The sequence below is a fragment of the Xenopus tropicalis genome, chromosome 9 (assembly GCF_000004195.4).
Source record: "Xenopus tropicalis strain Nigerian chromosome 9, UCB_Xtro_10.0, whole genome shotgun sequence".
NCBI classification, from domain to species: domain Eukaryota; kingdom Metazoa; phylum Chordata; class Amphibia; order Anura; family Pipidae; genus Xenopus; species Xenopus tropicalis.
In genome coordinates, this window is record NC_030685.2 from 12,016,062 (window position 1) to 12,030,086 (window position 14,025).

At 40.6% G+C, this 14,025-nt stretch overlaps 2 protein-coding genes and 1 pseudogene across 2 annotated transcripts; 2 read left to right on the plus strand and 1 right to left on the minus strand.

The window, feature by feature from the left end:
• Positions 1-245: 245 nt before the first annotated feature.
• LOC116407508 lies at positions 246-1,135 on the minus strand (annotated as a pseudogene).
• A 2,545-nt stretch (positions 1,136-3,680) lies between these two features.
• Positions 3,681-4,595, plus strand: t2r35 (bitter taste receptor 35). Its single transcript, NM_001172021.1, has one exon. The coding sequence runs from the start codon at positions 3,681-3,683 to the stop codon at positions 4,593-4,595; it is 915 nt and encodes a 304-aa protein (NP_001165492.1).
• Positions 4,596-7,227: 2,632 nt separating this feature from the next.
• Positions 7,228-8,148, plus strand: tas2r8 (taste 2 receptor member 8). Its single transcript, NM_001172019.1, is given in 1 exon segment — positions 7,228-8,148. A coding segment is annotated over 1 exon segment (921 nt).
• The last annotated feature ends 5,877 nt before the right edge of the window (positions 8,149-14,025 follow it).

The following is a 14,025-nucleotide window of genomic DNA, read 5'->3' on the forward strand; positions in this document are numbered from 1 at the left end:
ATCTTCTACTGCCAAAAGTCCCCTCTTCTTCCTAGCTGGTACCAAATATACATCTTTTTAAACTTTCAATACATGAGTGCAGGATTCTACTAAGTGTTTTGTAAGTTTCTGTACAAACGTAACCTACATCAACTACAACAACTCTTCTATTTATCTAGAGATATCAACCATATAAATTAAAATGAAAGGTAATTCTGTCACACCCTATATTTCTAATACAAATATGCCCCCCATAACCTAATCCCTCAGAAACAAGTCTTTAACCAACCGGGCCGTAACTTTGAATTCCCAAAGAACAGAATGATGGCTTGGCCTGAGGGACTTGCCATGATTGCTGACCAGAAGAGAGTATTCCAAATAGTTCCGGAACTGAATTGTGATATAACCAAAATAATAACCGTTGAAAATAAAAACAAGTTCAGAGCCATAAGGAGGAATATTGTCATGCAGGCTCTTGCATGGGTCTTCATTTTCCCGCTCCAGGACTGAGAGTGATTCTGCTTCATCCTATGGACATGTCTCAAAAAAAAAAGCGACATTAGGCTGAGTCCAATACACAGAGAATTTATAAGAGTTGGCAGGCAGCAACCGAATGCAACATTGAAAGACAGGTATTTAACATCCGGTTCTAAGATAAAATAATTCATCAATATGGCGATAGATGTGTTTTGCTGAGCTTTTATGTTAAATGTCCAAAAATCTGGAATATTAATTATGCTTAAGATCACCACTGTTCCTAAAAGGAGTTGGGTAATCCCGGAAGAGATTCTCTTTTTTAAGCCGATAAGGAACCAATGTGAAATGTTGCCGAGTCTCAAGCAGTAGCAGATAGAGAGCCAGGCAGTGAGCCAAAACCAGAGGGAAGCCAGAAGGAAGAAGAACACGTAGGCCACTAAGTTATTTTAACATACTCATATAGTTGAAAAGCACTGACTGTCCCGGTGAACGTTAATGAGCACTGGAGGAGAACGTTGGTGACCCCTTTGATGAGAATGATTTGATCACAGTCCCCAAGGCTCACTCCCTTCTTCCAATGGCTGAGATGCACAGCTACAATCCATGAGTTTAGGATGAATCCACATGGTCCGGTTATAACCAGAATAATTGTTTTTATTATCTGAATGGCAGACAGCATACTCGGTGACTGTAGCATTTCTCCTGGTTTCTGGTTCCAAGGTGTTTGTGGAAGAGCAAGAGTATCTATAAGAGCGTTACAAGACTTTGGTTCCGAGGTGTTTGTGGAAGAGCAAGAGTATCTATAAGAGCGTTACAAGACTTTGGTTCCGAGGTGTTTGTTGAAGAGCAAGAGTATCTATAAGAGCATTACAAGACTTTGGTTCCAAGGTGTTTGTCGAAGAGCAAGAGTATCTATAAGAGCGTTACAAGACTTTGGTTCCAAGGTGTTTGTCGAAGAGCAAGAGTATCTATAAGAGCATTACAAGACTTTGGTTCCAAGGTGTTTGTCGAAGAGCAAGAGTATCTATAAGAGCATTACAAGACTTTGGTTCCAAGGTGTTTGTCGAAGAGCAAGAGTATCTATAAGAGCATTACAAGACTTTGGTTCCAAGGTGTTTGTCGAAGAGCAAGAGTATCTATAAGAGCATTACAAGACTTTGGTTCCAAGGTGTTTGTCGAAGAGCAAGAGTATCTATAAGAGCGTTACAAGACTTTGGTTCCGAGGTGTTTGTTGAAGAGCAAGAGTATCTATAAGAGCGTTACAAGACTTTGGTTCTAAGGTGTTTGTCGAAGAGCAAGAGTATCTATAAGAGCGTTACAAGACTTTGGTTCCGAGGTGTTTGTTGAAGAGCAAGAGTATCTATAAGAGCGTTACAAGACTTTGGTTCCGAGGTGTTTGTTGAAGAGCAAGAGTATCTATAAGAGCGTTACAAGACTTTGGTTCCAAGGTGTTTGTCGAAGAGCAAGAGTATCTATAAGAGCGTTACAAGACTTTGCAGCACAATGATTTATTGTAATCAGAATATCAGGGGAAATATCAAGTTATAGATGGAACATGCAAATCATTGGGGCTTCTTGTTTCCTTTGCCACCTGCTCTCCAACTCAGTATAATACCTGTATGACTTCACCACACCATTTTTTTCCAGTAAATATTATAAAGAGTGGTGGCGAAAATTCCAACACTTCCAGTTCCACATACAGGATGCTTGGTAAAAATCTACCGAACTTATTTCCATGAAGCAGAGGGTTTTTTTTTAAGCATTAAAAAATCAACAACCAAATGGCAAGTCTCCATAAAATGTTGCCCCAACTGCAAGTTTAGTATAGGAAAACTTTTGTGGCCATTTGTAATTCTTGTACAAGTTGAGTTTTTAGTAATATGGAACAGTAATATAATTATTTATTGATTCAAATATTAATAAAGGCATATTTTTACGTGCCCTTTATATGGGCACAAGGAACACTTGTTGAAAGTCTAAGATCATTTGGCAATGATCCTACTGCAGATAACGGTACCACAGACACATGGAAAGCACTTTGGACAAAAGCCGCTTGGTGCAATAATATGGAAAATCCTAGAATTTCATATCTGTGTGTTTCAATCTAGGTGAACTCTATGAAAGTTTTGTTCTTTATAGGTATTGTTTTTTTCATCTTCTGAAACATCTACATCAGTGATCCCCAACCAGTGGTGGGGATGCTTATTTTTGAATTTCTGGTTTGGAGGCAAGTTTTGATTGCAAAAAAAACCCAGTGTAAGTGCCAAACAGAGCCTTCTGTAGGCTTCCAGTCAACGTAGGGGCTATCAAATAGCCAATTATAGCTCTCATTGGCACCTCCAGGAACTTATTTCATGCTTGCCAAAACTTTTTTCCTTTTGAATGTGGCTCATGAGTATAAAAGGTTGGGGATCCCATGTACATATTATATCAGAATGTCAGCTGTATGGACCTAAATATATCACTTGATATATCTTAGTCTGTACTCCAGGAAACCTCGTAGGATTCTAACCAGAGGAACTTTGTGCATGGAAAATAGGCTCAGCTGTTACCATGTGACCTTTGCAGTTTAGCAGTGGGTTCCAGTTCTCTATCTGTGCCCACTGGGGTAGATTTCAGCTGTAAAGAAGTAGAGGACTGTTGCATTTGAAAAGAATATTTATTCACCCCCCACATTTAAAAAGCTGAGGCATGGGAGGTAGGTTACTCAGTAATACCTGAAGCTGTGTTTGTTGCCTCTGTCCTAAAGTCTTACCCCTTTTAATATATAGCCACAACTAAGAATGGTGCTTTTTGACTTTCATGTACTGTTTCAGAGCTGGGCATGTTCTGGTACGAATACCTACAGAATGCCAGACGCGTGCACATAAATATATCATTAAATATATCAATAGTTTATATTCCAGAAGAAAACCTCCAGGATTCTGTGGGCAAAACATTTACATAAATGCTTTGCCTATGACTGTAACTCAACCTATAGCCATTAGTGGATTTTGCATTTATGCAATTGTACAATAATGATCTGTATTCTAAGCACCTGTACATTTAAGGTGTGTTTGTCTGAAACAGCCCATACCTGCCAGTAACTAGGATGAAGGAACATCACTGCTGAAGGGCTACGCTCTAGATCTCAAGGAAGACACTTTATACATAGAGGATACCAAACGGCACAAGACCAAACCAAACTTGGACTTGAGAACCTGTTGAGAATTAAATCAAACCTCATGGATTTATCTAGGATACTAAAAATTGTGTTTCAGCTTCCACAAAACCTGGCTGACATGACAGGAGCCTTCACTAATGCCTATATCTCTTTTGTGATTTTGCTTGACTATTTTAAAACACAAACGATGAGCACCAGCAATAAGATATTACTTGCCCTGAGCTTATCCAATGTTTTTCTTTCTCTTATTTTATTCGTTTCCGCGGTGAGTGTTTTCTGGCCGGAGATATATGCAGATTATTATGTCAAGGCCTATATTTTTGCACTGCTCCTGTTTGGCATTTGTTCCTCCGTCTGGAATACCACCTGTCTCTGTGTCTTCTACTTTTTGAAAATAATCAACTTCGGCTCTGGCATTCTTGCTTTCTTCAAGATAAAGATCAACGTCATGGTTCCATGGTTCATATTCTTTTCAGAAGCATTGTCTTTAGGCTGCAGTTTCATTACATTATTGCCTTCTGTCAATAGCCCAGGATCTTCATCAAACACCTCATTGGTCTACTCACTCAACTCCACATCAGTAGATATTGCCAGCATCCCTGGATTCATGAAGGTTACCTTCATTGTTGCTTTTGTCCCTTTGCTGATTATGCTTGTCACTACCTTCTCTACAATGGGGTCACTTTATTTGCACAGTCGGAGAATGGAGAACACAGGGACATCTAGCAGTGTGGCCCCTCATCGAAGTGCTGTGTTTATGATGGCATGGCTCCTTCTTTTATATGCTGTTGTTTTTGTTGCATTGTTTACGTATTTCTTCAAGCTCTTTGATTCAAAAAGCTTTGGATATTGGATAACTTATATGCTGTTATATTCATTCACTTTAGTACAATCCATCGTTCTAATTCTGGGTAACCCTAAACTAAAAGAAGCAATAACTATATGTTGCTGTTTATTTGCCACAAAAGTAAACTAGAATGATATAGTCATGAAGACCAATTATTTTGGTCTAAGAAATGTCTCCTGATTCCTCAATAATCTACATCAAACATCAGACATCCTGAACTATTTTGATAATCAGTACAATGGGCAGTGAATATTTCAATAGGAATATAAGGTATATCTGGAATAGGGAGGATACTTATACCGAGCTCCCCATGCTTTGGGGCTTATTTTTACTAACATAGGTGCATCAGTCGGCTATGAGATAGGAACAGGAAACAATGATTTAATTGGTTTCTATAGGTAAGTGCAAGTGCATGTCTTGAAAAGTCTTTCTTGTTTCTGACATATTAGCTTGCTCTGAACATCTAATGCCAATTTCAGAGGAACTATTGCCAATATAACCAGGATCATTTATAACTGGAAAACATTGCATTTATGTCCCCTAAGCCTTCTGGCTCCTGTGGAATAGTACAGTTGAAGTTGCCCCAAGAAGCCATTAAAAACAGTTTTTCTGCTTTATTGCTACTTATGGATTGCAAAATGCAATGTGGCTTGGATATTTGCTGCTAACCAAGTGGAGCCACCTACTGCTAGAAAAGGGATTTACTTATTCACTGCCTTGTGCAATTTTTACACACCGGTTGCAGCTAATACTTGTAATTCAGCTCTTACTGCAAACGACATGTCCATGGAACTCTGTGGTAGACAAATGCAAACTCAGTTGTTGTAGACATAAAACTTCTTCAAAACTCATGGTATTTTCCTAAACCTTCTACTGCGAGGTCCATGGAACTGTGTGGTAGACAAATGCAAACTCAGTTGTTGTAAACATAAAACTTCTTCAGAACTTATGGCCTTTTTCTAAACCTTCTACTGCTGAGGTCCAAGGAACTATGTGGTAGACAAATGCAAACTCAGCTGTTGTAAACATAAAACTTCTTCAAAACTCATGGCCTTTTTCTAAACCTTCTACTGCTGAGTTCCATGGAACTATGTGGCAGACAAATGCAAACTCAGTTGTTGTAGACATAAAACTTCTTCAAAACTCATGGCCTTTTTCTAAACCTTCTACTGCTCAGGTCCATGGAACTATGTGGTAGACAAATGCAAACTCAGTTGTTGTAGACATAAAACTTCTTCAAAACTCGTGGCCTTTTTCTAAACCTTCTACTGTTGAGGTCCATGGAGCTATGTGGCAGATAAATGCAAACTAAGTTGTTGTAGACATACAACTTCTACAAAACTCATGACCTTTTCTAAACCTTCTACTGCTGAGATTGGTTACAGACAACAAACCATAAAAAAACCATAGCCTTCCTTGTGGAATTTAGCACTTAATTGTAGTGATGGCCAAACCTGCCCCATTTCAAAGATTGCAGCACTAACAAGACACTAAAAAGCCCAGGACTCTTCCCTCAATGGTGCTCTACTACTATACTCAGAGAGTTTTACATTTTGAAGATGGAATTATAAATGTGGGGTTCCTGATATCGCAGTAAGGAAGCCATCTTGAAAAACAACGTCACCTCCAAACATGTCATGTGATGCTTTCCTATTAAAGAGAATTGCAGTTTAATAGCATCACTGGATTCTATTCTTTTGTCTTTATTTTGATTTTGGAATCTGAGCCCAGGGATGTCCACATCTTGCAGGAACTAAAAAAACCATAGCACTGCATGGTACTGTGTTAGAGATGGGCATGTTTGGTAGAATTACCCACATATTGTAACTAGTGATGGGCGAAATGTTTCGACAGGCATGGATTCGCGGCGAATTTCCACATTTCGCCATTGGTGGATTGTTTTGCGAAACGGATGAAAAAATTTGCTGCGGAAAAATTCGCCACACGTCAAAAAATTGTCGCCGGCGTCAAAAAAGAATAGTCGCAGGCATCAAAAGAATAGCCGCGAGCGACGAAATAATAGCTGCGGGCAACAAAATAATAGCCGTGGGCGACGAAATAATAGCCGTGGGTGACAAAATAATAGCCGCGGTCGACAAAATAATAGCCGCGGGTGACAAAATAATAGCCGCGGGTGACAAAATAATAGCCGCGGTTGACAAAATAATAGCCATGTGACAAAATAATAGCCTCGGGCAACAATTTTTTTTGGCGCATGACATTTTCGCTGTTTCGCAGATCTTTTGAAAGATTCGCAAATTTTTCACCAAAGCGATACGGAACAGATTTGCTCATCACTAATTGTATCTAAATGCCAGCTGCGAGCACATAAATATCACTAAGCATATCATTAGTCTATATTCCAGGATTTTTTTGGAGGATCTGTAGGCAACATATTTCCATAAATGCTTTGACTTTGACAGTAACTCAACCAATACCCATTTGTGGATTTAGTATGTATGCAAACTATTGACTGTCCAATACAATGAGCTGAAATCCAAGAAGCTGTAAATAGAAGGCGTGTTTGTCTGAAACAGCCCATACCTGCCGGAGGCTAGGATGAAGAAACATCACTGCTGAAGGGCTACGCTCTGGATCTCAGTGAGGATATTACATACATTGAGAGGAAGGACATTGCTGAAGCAACATAGATACATTGTCTGAGCTTCTGAGGTACCTTATAGGGGCCTGCTGAATACTCCAGTAACATCTTTTGGAAACTCGGACTTGAGAAACTGTGAAGCATAAATCCAACCATCTCATGGATCTGTCCAGTAAAGTAACACTTGTGTATTCTTTCTTTGCACCAATTCTGGCAGTCACTGCAGGAGCCTTCACTAATGCCTATATTTCTTCAGTGATTTTGCTGGATTATTTTAAGACCAAAATGATGAGCTCAAGCAATAAAATATTACTTGCCCTGAGCTTGTCCAATGTTTATTTTTCTTTTATTTAATTTTTTTGCTCAATTATTAGTTTTGTGTGGCCCCACATTGCCACAAACAATTACATCAAGGGCTGTATCCTGGCTCTGCTCATATTTGGCATTTCTTCCACTGCCTGGATAACAACCTGTCTCTGTGTCTTCTACTTTGTGAAGATAATCAACTTCAGCTCTGGGCTTTTCGCTTGGTTTAAGTTGAAGATCGACATCATTGTTCCGTGGCTCATACTGGTTTCAGAAGTGGTGTCCTTGGGCTGTAGTTTCCTTACTTTACTGCCCTCTGTTAATATCCAAGAACCTTCATCAAACTCCTCAATGTTTTACTCACTCAACTCAACATCAGGAGCAACTGGCATCAGCGCTGACTTCATTAAGGTTACGTTCATTACTGTTTGTGTTCCTTTGCTGATTATGATTGTTACTACGTTCCCTACTATTAGGACACTTTATTTGCACAGTAGGAGAATGAAGAACACAGGGACATCTAGCAGTCTTGCTCCTCATCAAAGTGCAGTGTTTATGATGGCATGGCTCCTATTTTTATATACCGTCTTTTTTGTGGTATTGTTTACAGGTTTTATTCAAAGTTTTACTCCACCAAGCTTTGCATATTGGATGACTTATAACCTGATATATGTAGCAACATTAGTACAATCCGTTGTTCTAATTCTAGGTAACCCTAAACTAAAAGAAGCAATTACAATATGTTGTTGTTTTGTTTGCCACAAAAGCTGGTAACCAGAATATTTTACAGGTATGGGACCCATTATCCAGAATGCTCGGGACCTGGGGTTTTCCGCAATTCGGATCCCCTACCTTAAGTCTGCTAATAAAATTATTTAAACAGTAATTAAACCCAATAGGACTGTTCTGCCCCCAGTAAGGGGTAATTATATCTTAGTTGGGATCAAGTACAGGTACTGTTTTATTATTACAGAGAAAAGGGAATCATTTAACCATGAAATAAACCCAATAGGACTGTTCTGCCCCAATAAGGGGTAATTATATCTTAGTTGGGATCAAGTACAGGTACTGTTTTATTATTACAGAGAAAAGGGAATCATTTAACCATGAAATAAACCCAATAGGGCTGTTCTGCCCCCAATAAGGGGTAATTATATCTTAGTTGGGATCAAGTACAGGTACTGTTTTATTATTACAGAGAAAAGGGAATCATTTAACCATTAAATAACCCAATAGGGCTGTTCTGCCCCCAATAAGGGGTAATTATATCTTAGTTGGGATCAAGTACAGGTACTGTTTTATTATTACAGTGAAAAGGGAATCATTTAACCATGAAATAAACCCAATAGGGCTGTTCTGCCCCCAATAAGGGGTAATTATATCTTAGTTGGGATCAAGTACAGGTACTGTTTTATTATTACAGAGAAAAGGGAATCATTTAACCATTAAATAAACCCAATAGGGCTGTTCTGCCCCAATAAGGGGTAATTATATCTTAGTTGGGATCAAGTACAGGTACTGTTTTATTATTACAGAGAAAAGGGAATCATTTAACCATGAAATAAACCCAATAGGGCTGTTCTGCCCCCAATAAGGGGTAATTATATCTTAGTTGGGATCAAGTACAGGTACTGTTTTATTATTACAGAGAAAAGGGAATCATTTAACCATGAAATAAACCCAATAGGATTGTTCTGCCCCCAATAAGGGGTAATTATATCTTAGTTGGGATCAAGTACAGGTACTGTTTTATTATTACAGAGAAAAGGGAATCATTTAACCATTAAATAAACCCAATAGGGCTGTTCTGCCCCCAATAAGGGGTAATTATATCTTAGTTGGGATCAAGTACAGGTACTGTTTTATTATTACAGAGAAAAAGCAAACCATTTTGAAAAATGTGAATTACTTGATTGAAATGGAGTCTATCTATGGGAGATGACCTTTCTGTAATTTAGAACTTTCTGGATAATGGGTTTCCGGGTAAGGGGTCTGATACCTGTACCACAAAGTAGAATAATTCTATTCCAACATATACATTTCTCCTGGTTCCTTTCAATAAGGATTTCCATGATGATACAAAGGTACAGCCGTTCCAGATCTTTTGAAAACATTATGAAACTGGGAGGATGCCTCTTATAATATGAATTGCTGCAGAGGGATGTAGATGACTTACTGCAAACTTGAACGTCTAACTGGTCTACAGATGAGCTATGGCGATAAATAGAATTTAGGCAGAGGAGAACCTTCTCAATTGATGTACCACCATAACATTTATCAAGAAAGAGGATTAATAGTTGTAAAACTTTAATTCAGAGTTAAAATGAAAATTTTCCCTGTCTATCCACTTCCTTGGAGAAGCAAGAACTTCTAACTGACCTTGCCTGACTGATGATTAAGAGATGCTCAGTGCCTCATATGTCCATGAAACTACATGATAATTAAATGCAGACTAAGGGCAAAGACATTAGCTGCCTAGTTATTATACAAGTTGCCATGACCAATCGGGCGCCGTCTGAAGCAACTAATCACCCCATATGTCTTCGCCCTAATAGTTCTTGCCTACAAAACCACAAGACTTCTCCTGCTATACACACTTTTGTTGAAGGTTGTTTTTCATTTGGATTTGCAATACTTAGCTGAAAAGATGGCAAATTGGACATTCCTGTATATATATATATATAGTACTAGATTCATAATGGTAGTTGCACAGGAAACTCAAGGTCTTAGGGAATCATCTAGGTTCTTGCCTGCTAAAAACATGCTAAGTAGACAATGATTAGGCATTGCTCTACAATGACTTTACTCAATTTCTAAATTAATAAAGTTTCTTAAAACAGACTCTGTAATTTTCCTGTTACATAGTTAAGTTGGTTTAAAAAAAAGACCAAAGTCCATCAAGTTCTACCCCTCCAAACCAATCCCAATGCACATCTATTGACACTCGTGTACCAAGCTATCTATACACTCACATACATAAACTATATATACAAACACTAATACTAACTGTAGATATTAGTATCACAATAGCCTTGGATACTCTGCTTGTTCAAGAACTCATCCAGGCCCCTCTTATAGGCATTAACAGAATCTGCCATTACCCCATCTCTAGGAAGGGCATTCCATAACCTCACTGCCCTCACCGTGAGGAACCCCCTACCCAACATCCCCCGGCAGGGCATTCCCCAACCCCCTCACTGCCCTCACCGTGAGGAACCCCCTACCCAACATCCCCCAGAAGGGCATTCCCCAACCCCTTCACTGCCCTCACTGTGAGGAACCCCCTACCCAACATCTACCGGCAGGGCATTCCCCAACCCCCTCACTGCCCTCACCATGAGGAACCCCCTACCCAACATCCCCCGGCAGGGCATTCCCCAACCCCCTCACTGCCCTCACCGTGAGGAACCCCCTACCCAACATCCCCCGGCAGGGCATTCCCCAACCTCACTGCCCTCACCGTGAGGAACCCCCTACCCAACATCCCCCGGCAGGGCATTCCCCAACCCCCTCACTGCCCTCACCGTGAGGAACCCCCTACCCAACATCCCCCGGCAGGGCATTCCCCAACCCCCTCACTGCCCTCACCGTGAGGAACCCCCTACCCAACATCCCCCGGCAGGGCATTCCCCAACCCCCTCACTGCCCTCACCGTGAGGAACCCCCTACCCAACATCCCCCGGCAGGGCATTCCCCAACCCCCTCACTGCCCTCACCGTGAGGAACCCCCTACCCAACATCCCCCGACAGGGCATTCCTCAACCCCCTCACTGCCCTCACCGTGAGGAACCCCCTACCCAACATCCCCCGGCAGGGCATTCCCCAACCCCCTCACTGCCCTCACCGTGAGGAACCCCCTACCCAACATCCCCCGGCAGGGCATTCCCCAACCTCACTGCCCTCACCGTGAGGAACCCCTACCCAACATCCCCCGGCAGGGCATTCCCCAACCTCACTGCCCTCACCGTGAGGAACCCCCTACCCAACATCCCTCGGCAGGGCATTCCCCAACCTCACTGCCCTCACCGTGAGGAACCCCCTACCCTACATCCCTCGGCAGGGCATTCCCCAACCTCACTGCCCTCACCGTGAGGAACCCCCTACCCAACATCCCCCGGCAGGGCATTCCCCAACCTCACTGCCCTCACCGTGAAATATCCCCTACGCTAATTCAACTGAAAGTCCCATTCCTCTAATGTAAAGTGGGAGCCTTTGGTGTGTTAATCTTTTCTATGGAAAAAAGATCCTCCTCCATCTGTCTATAATGCCCCCCAATGTACTTATAAAAGGGAAATTGGCAAAGCCTTTCTACCTGGTATTGACTGTCTCTGCCAATAGTTTTACAGCTCCAGCAGGAACCACTCTTGTAGCCAGACAGCCTTCCTATTGGGTAAGGTAAAATGTTTTCAGGCTGAAAAAAAGCTCTGGTTAAAAGAAACATCCCAAAAAATAATGGTGGCAATAGAGTTATCACAAAGGTAAACAAGAACAAAAGCACTAGACCTAGGATAGCCATAGCTATATCAGTATAGGGAAACCCTATTAAAACATTTATATTTCTTAGGCAGCATTTAAAAAATGTTTCATTAATGTAACTTATTAAAATATTAAAGTTTTCAATTGCTCTTGCGTGAATCATTGATAGAACAAGAACATACAGTAGATCAGTGGTTCTCAACCTGTGGGTCGGGAACCCTTTGGGGGTTGAACGACCCTTTCAGAGGGGTCGCCTAAGACCAGGGATCCCCGAACCTTTTATACCCGTGAGCCATATTCAAATGGAAAAAGTGTTGGGGAGCAACACAAGCATGAAAAAAGTTCCTGGAGGTGCCGATAAGAATTATTATTGGCTATTTGGTAGCCCCTATGTTGACCGGAAGCCTACAGAAAGCTCTGTTTGGCAATTACATTACGCTTACGTTACGCTTCCCTGAAAAATTTGTGAATCTTTCAAAAGATTGTCGCCCGCGACTATTCTTTTGACGTGCAACTATTTATTTTGACACCACGACTATTCTTTTGATGCCCGCAACTATTTTTTAGATGCCCGACTATTTATTTTGATGCCGCGACTATTCTTTTGTTGCCCACGACTATTTATTTTGATGCCGTGACTATTCTTTTGTTGCCCGCGACTATTTATTTTGATGCCCGACTATTCTTTTGATGCCCGCGACTATTTATTTTGATGCCCGACTATTCTTTTGATGCGCAACTATTTATTCTGACGCCCGCGACTATTTATTTTGATGCCCGCGACTATTTATTTTGACACCACAACTATTCTTTTGATGCCCGCAACTATTTTTTTAGATGCCGGACTATTTATTTTGATGCCCGCAACTATTTATTTTGATGCCGCGACTATTCTTTTGATGCGCAACTATTTATTCTGACGCCCGCGACTATTTATTTTGATGCCCGACTATTCTTTTGATGCGCAACTATTTATTCTGATGCCCGCGACTATTTATTTTGATGCCCGCAAATATTTTTTAGATGCCCAACTATTTATTTTGACGCCCACGACTATTTATTTTGATGCCGCGACTATTCTTTTGATGCACAACTATTTATTCTGACGCCCGCGACTATTTATTTTGATGCCCGACTATTCTTTTGATGCCACGACTATTCTTTTGATGCAAACTATTTATTGTGACGCCCGCGACTATTTATTTTGACACCACGACTATTCTTTTGATGCCCGCAACTATTTTTTAGATGCCCGACTATTTATTTTGATGCCGCGACTATTCTTTTGTTGCCCACGACTATTTATTTTGATGCCGTGACTATTCTTTTGTTGCCCGCGACTATTTATTTTGATGCCCGACTATTCTTTTGATGCCCGCGACTATTTATTTTGATGCCCGACTATTCTTTTGATGCGCAACTATTTATTCTGACGCCCGCGACTATTTATTTTGATGCCCGCGACTATTTATTTTGACACCACAACTATTCTTTTGATGCCCGCAACTATTTTTTTAGATGCCGGACTATTTATTTTGATGCCCGCAACTATTTATTTTGATGCCGCGACTATTCTTTTGATGCGCAACTATTTATTCTGACGCCCGCGACTATTTATTTTGATGCCCGACTATTCTTTTGATGCGCAACTATTTATTCTGATGCCCGCGACTATTTATTTTGACACCACGACTATTCTTTTGATGCCCGCAAATATTTTTTAGATGCCCAACTATTTATTTTGACGCCCACGACTATTTATTTTGATGCCGCGACTATTCTTTTGATGCACAACTATTTATTCTGACGCCCGCGACTATTTATTTTGATGCCCGACTATTCTTTTGATGCCACGACTATTCTTTTGATGCAAACTATTTATTGTGACGCCCGCGACTATTTATTTTGACACCACGACTATTCTTTTGATGCCCGCAACTATTTTTTAGATGCCCGACTATTTATTTTGACGCCCGCGAAACTATTTATTTTGACGCTCTGCGAATCCATGCCTGCCAAAACTTTTCACCCATCACTAATCCCTTTGTATATTTCATATAAACATGTTGTAGAGATCTTCCAATTGAAGGAACCCGTTTCTGGGAGATGCATCATTCGAAGTTCAAACGCCAATGTCTTATCTGGAGCACAAAGTAAACTTAGTTCTGATTCAAT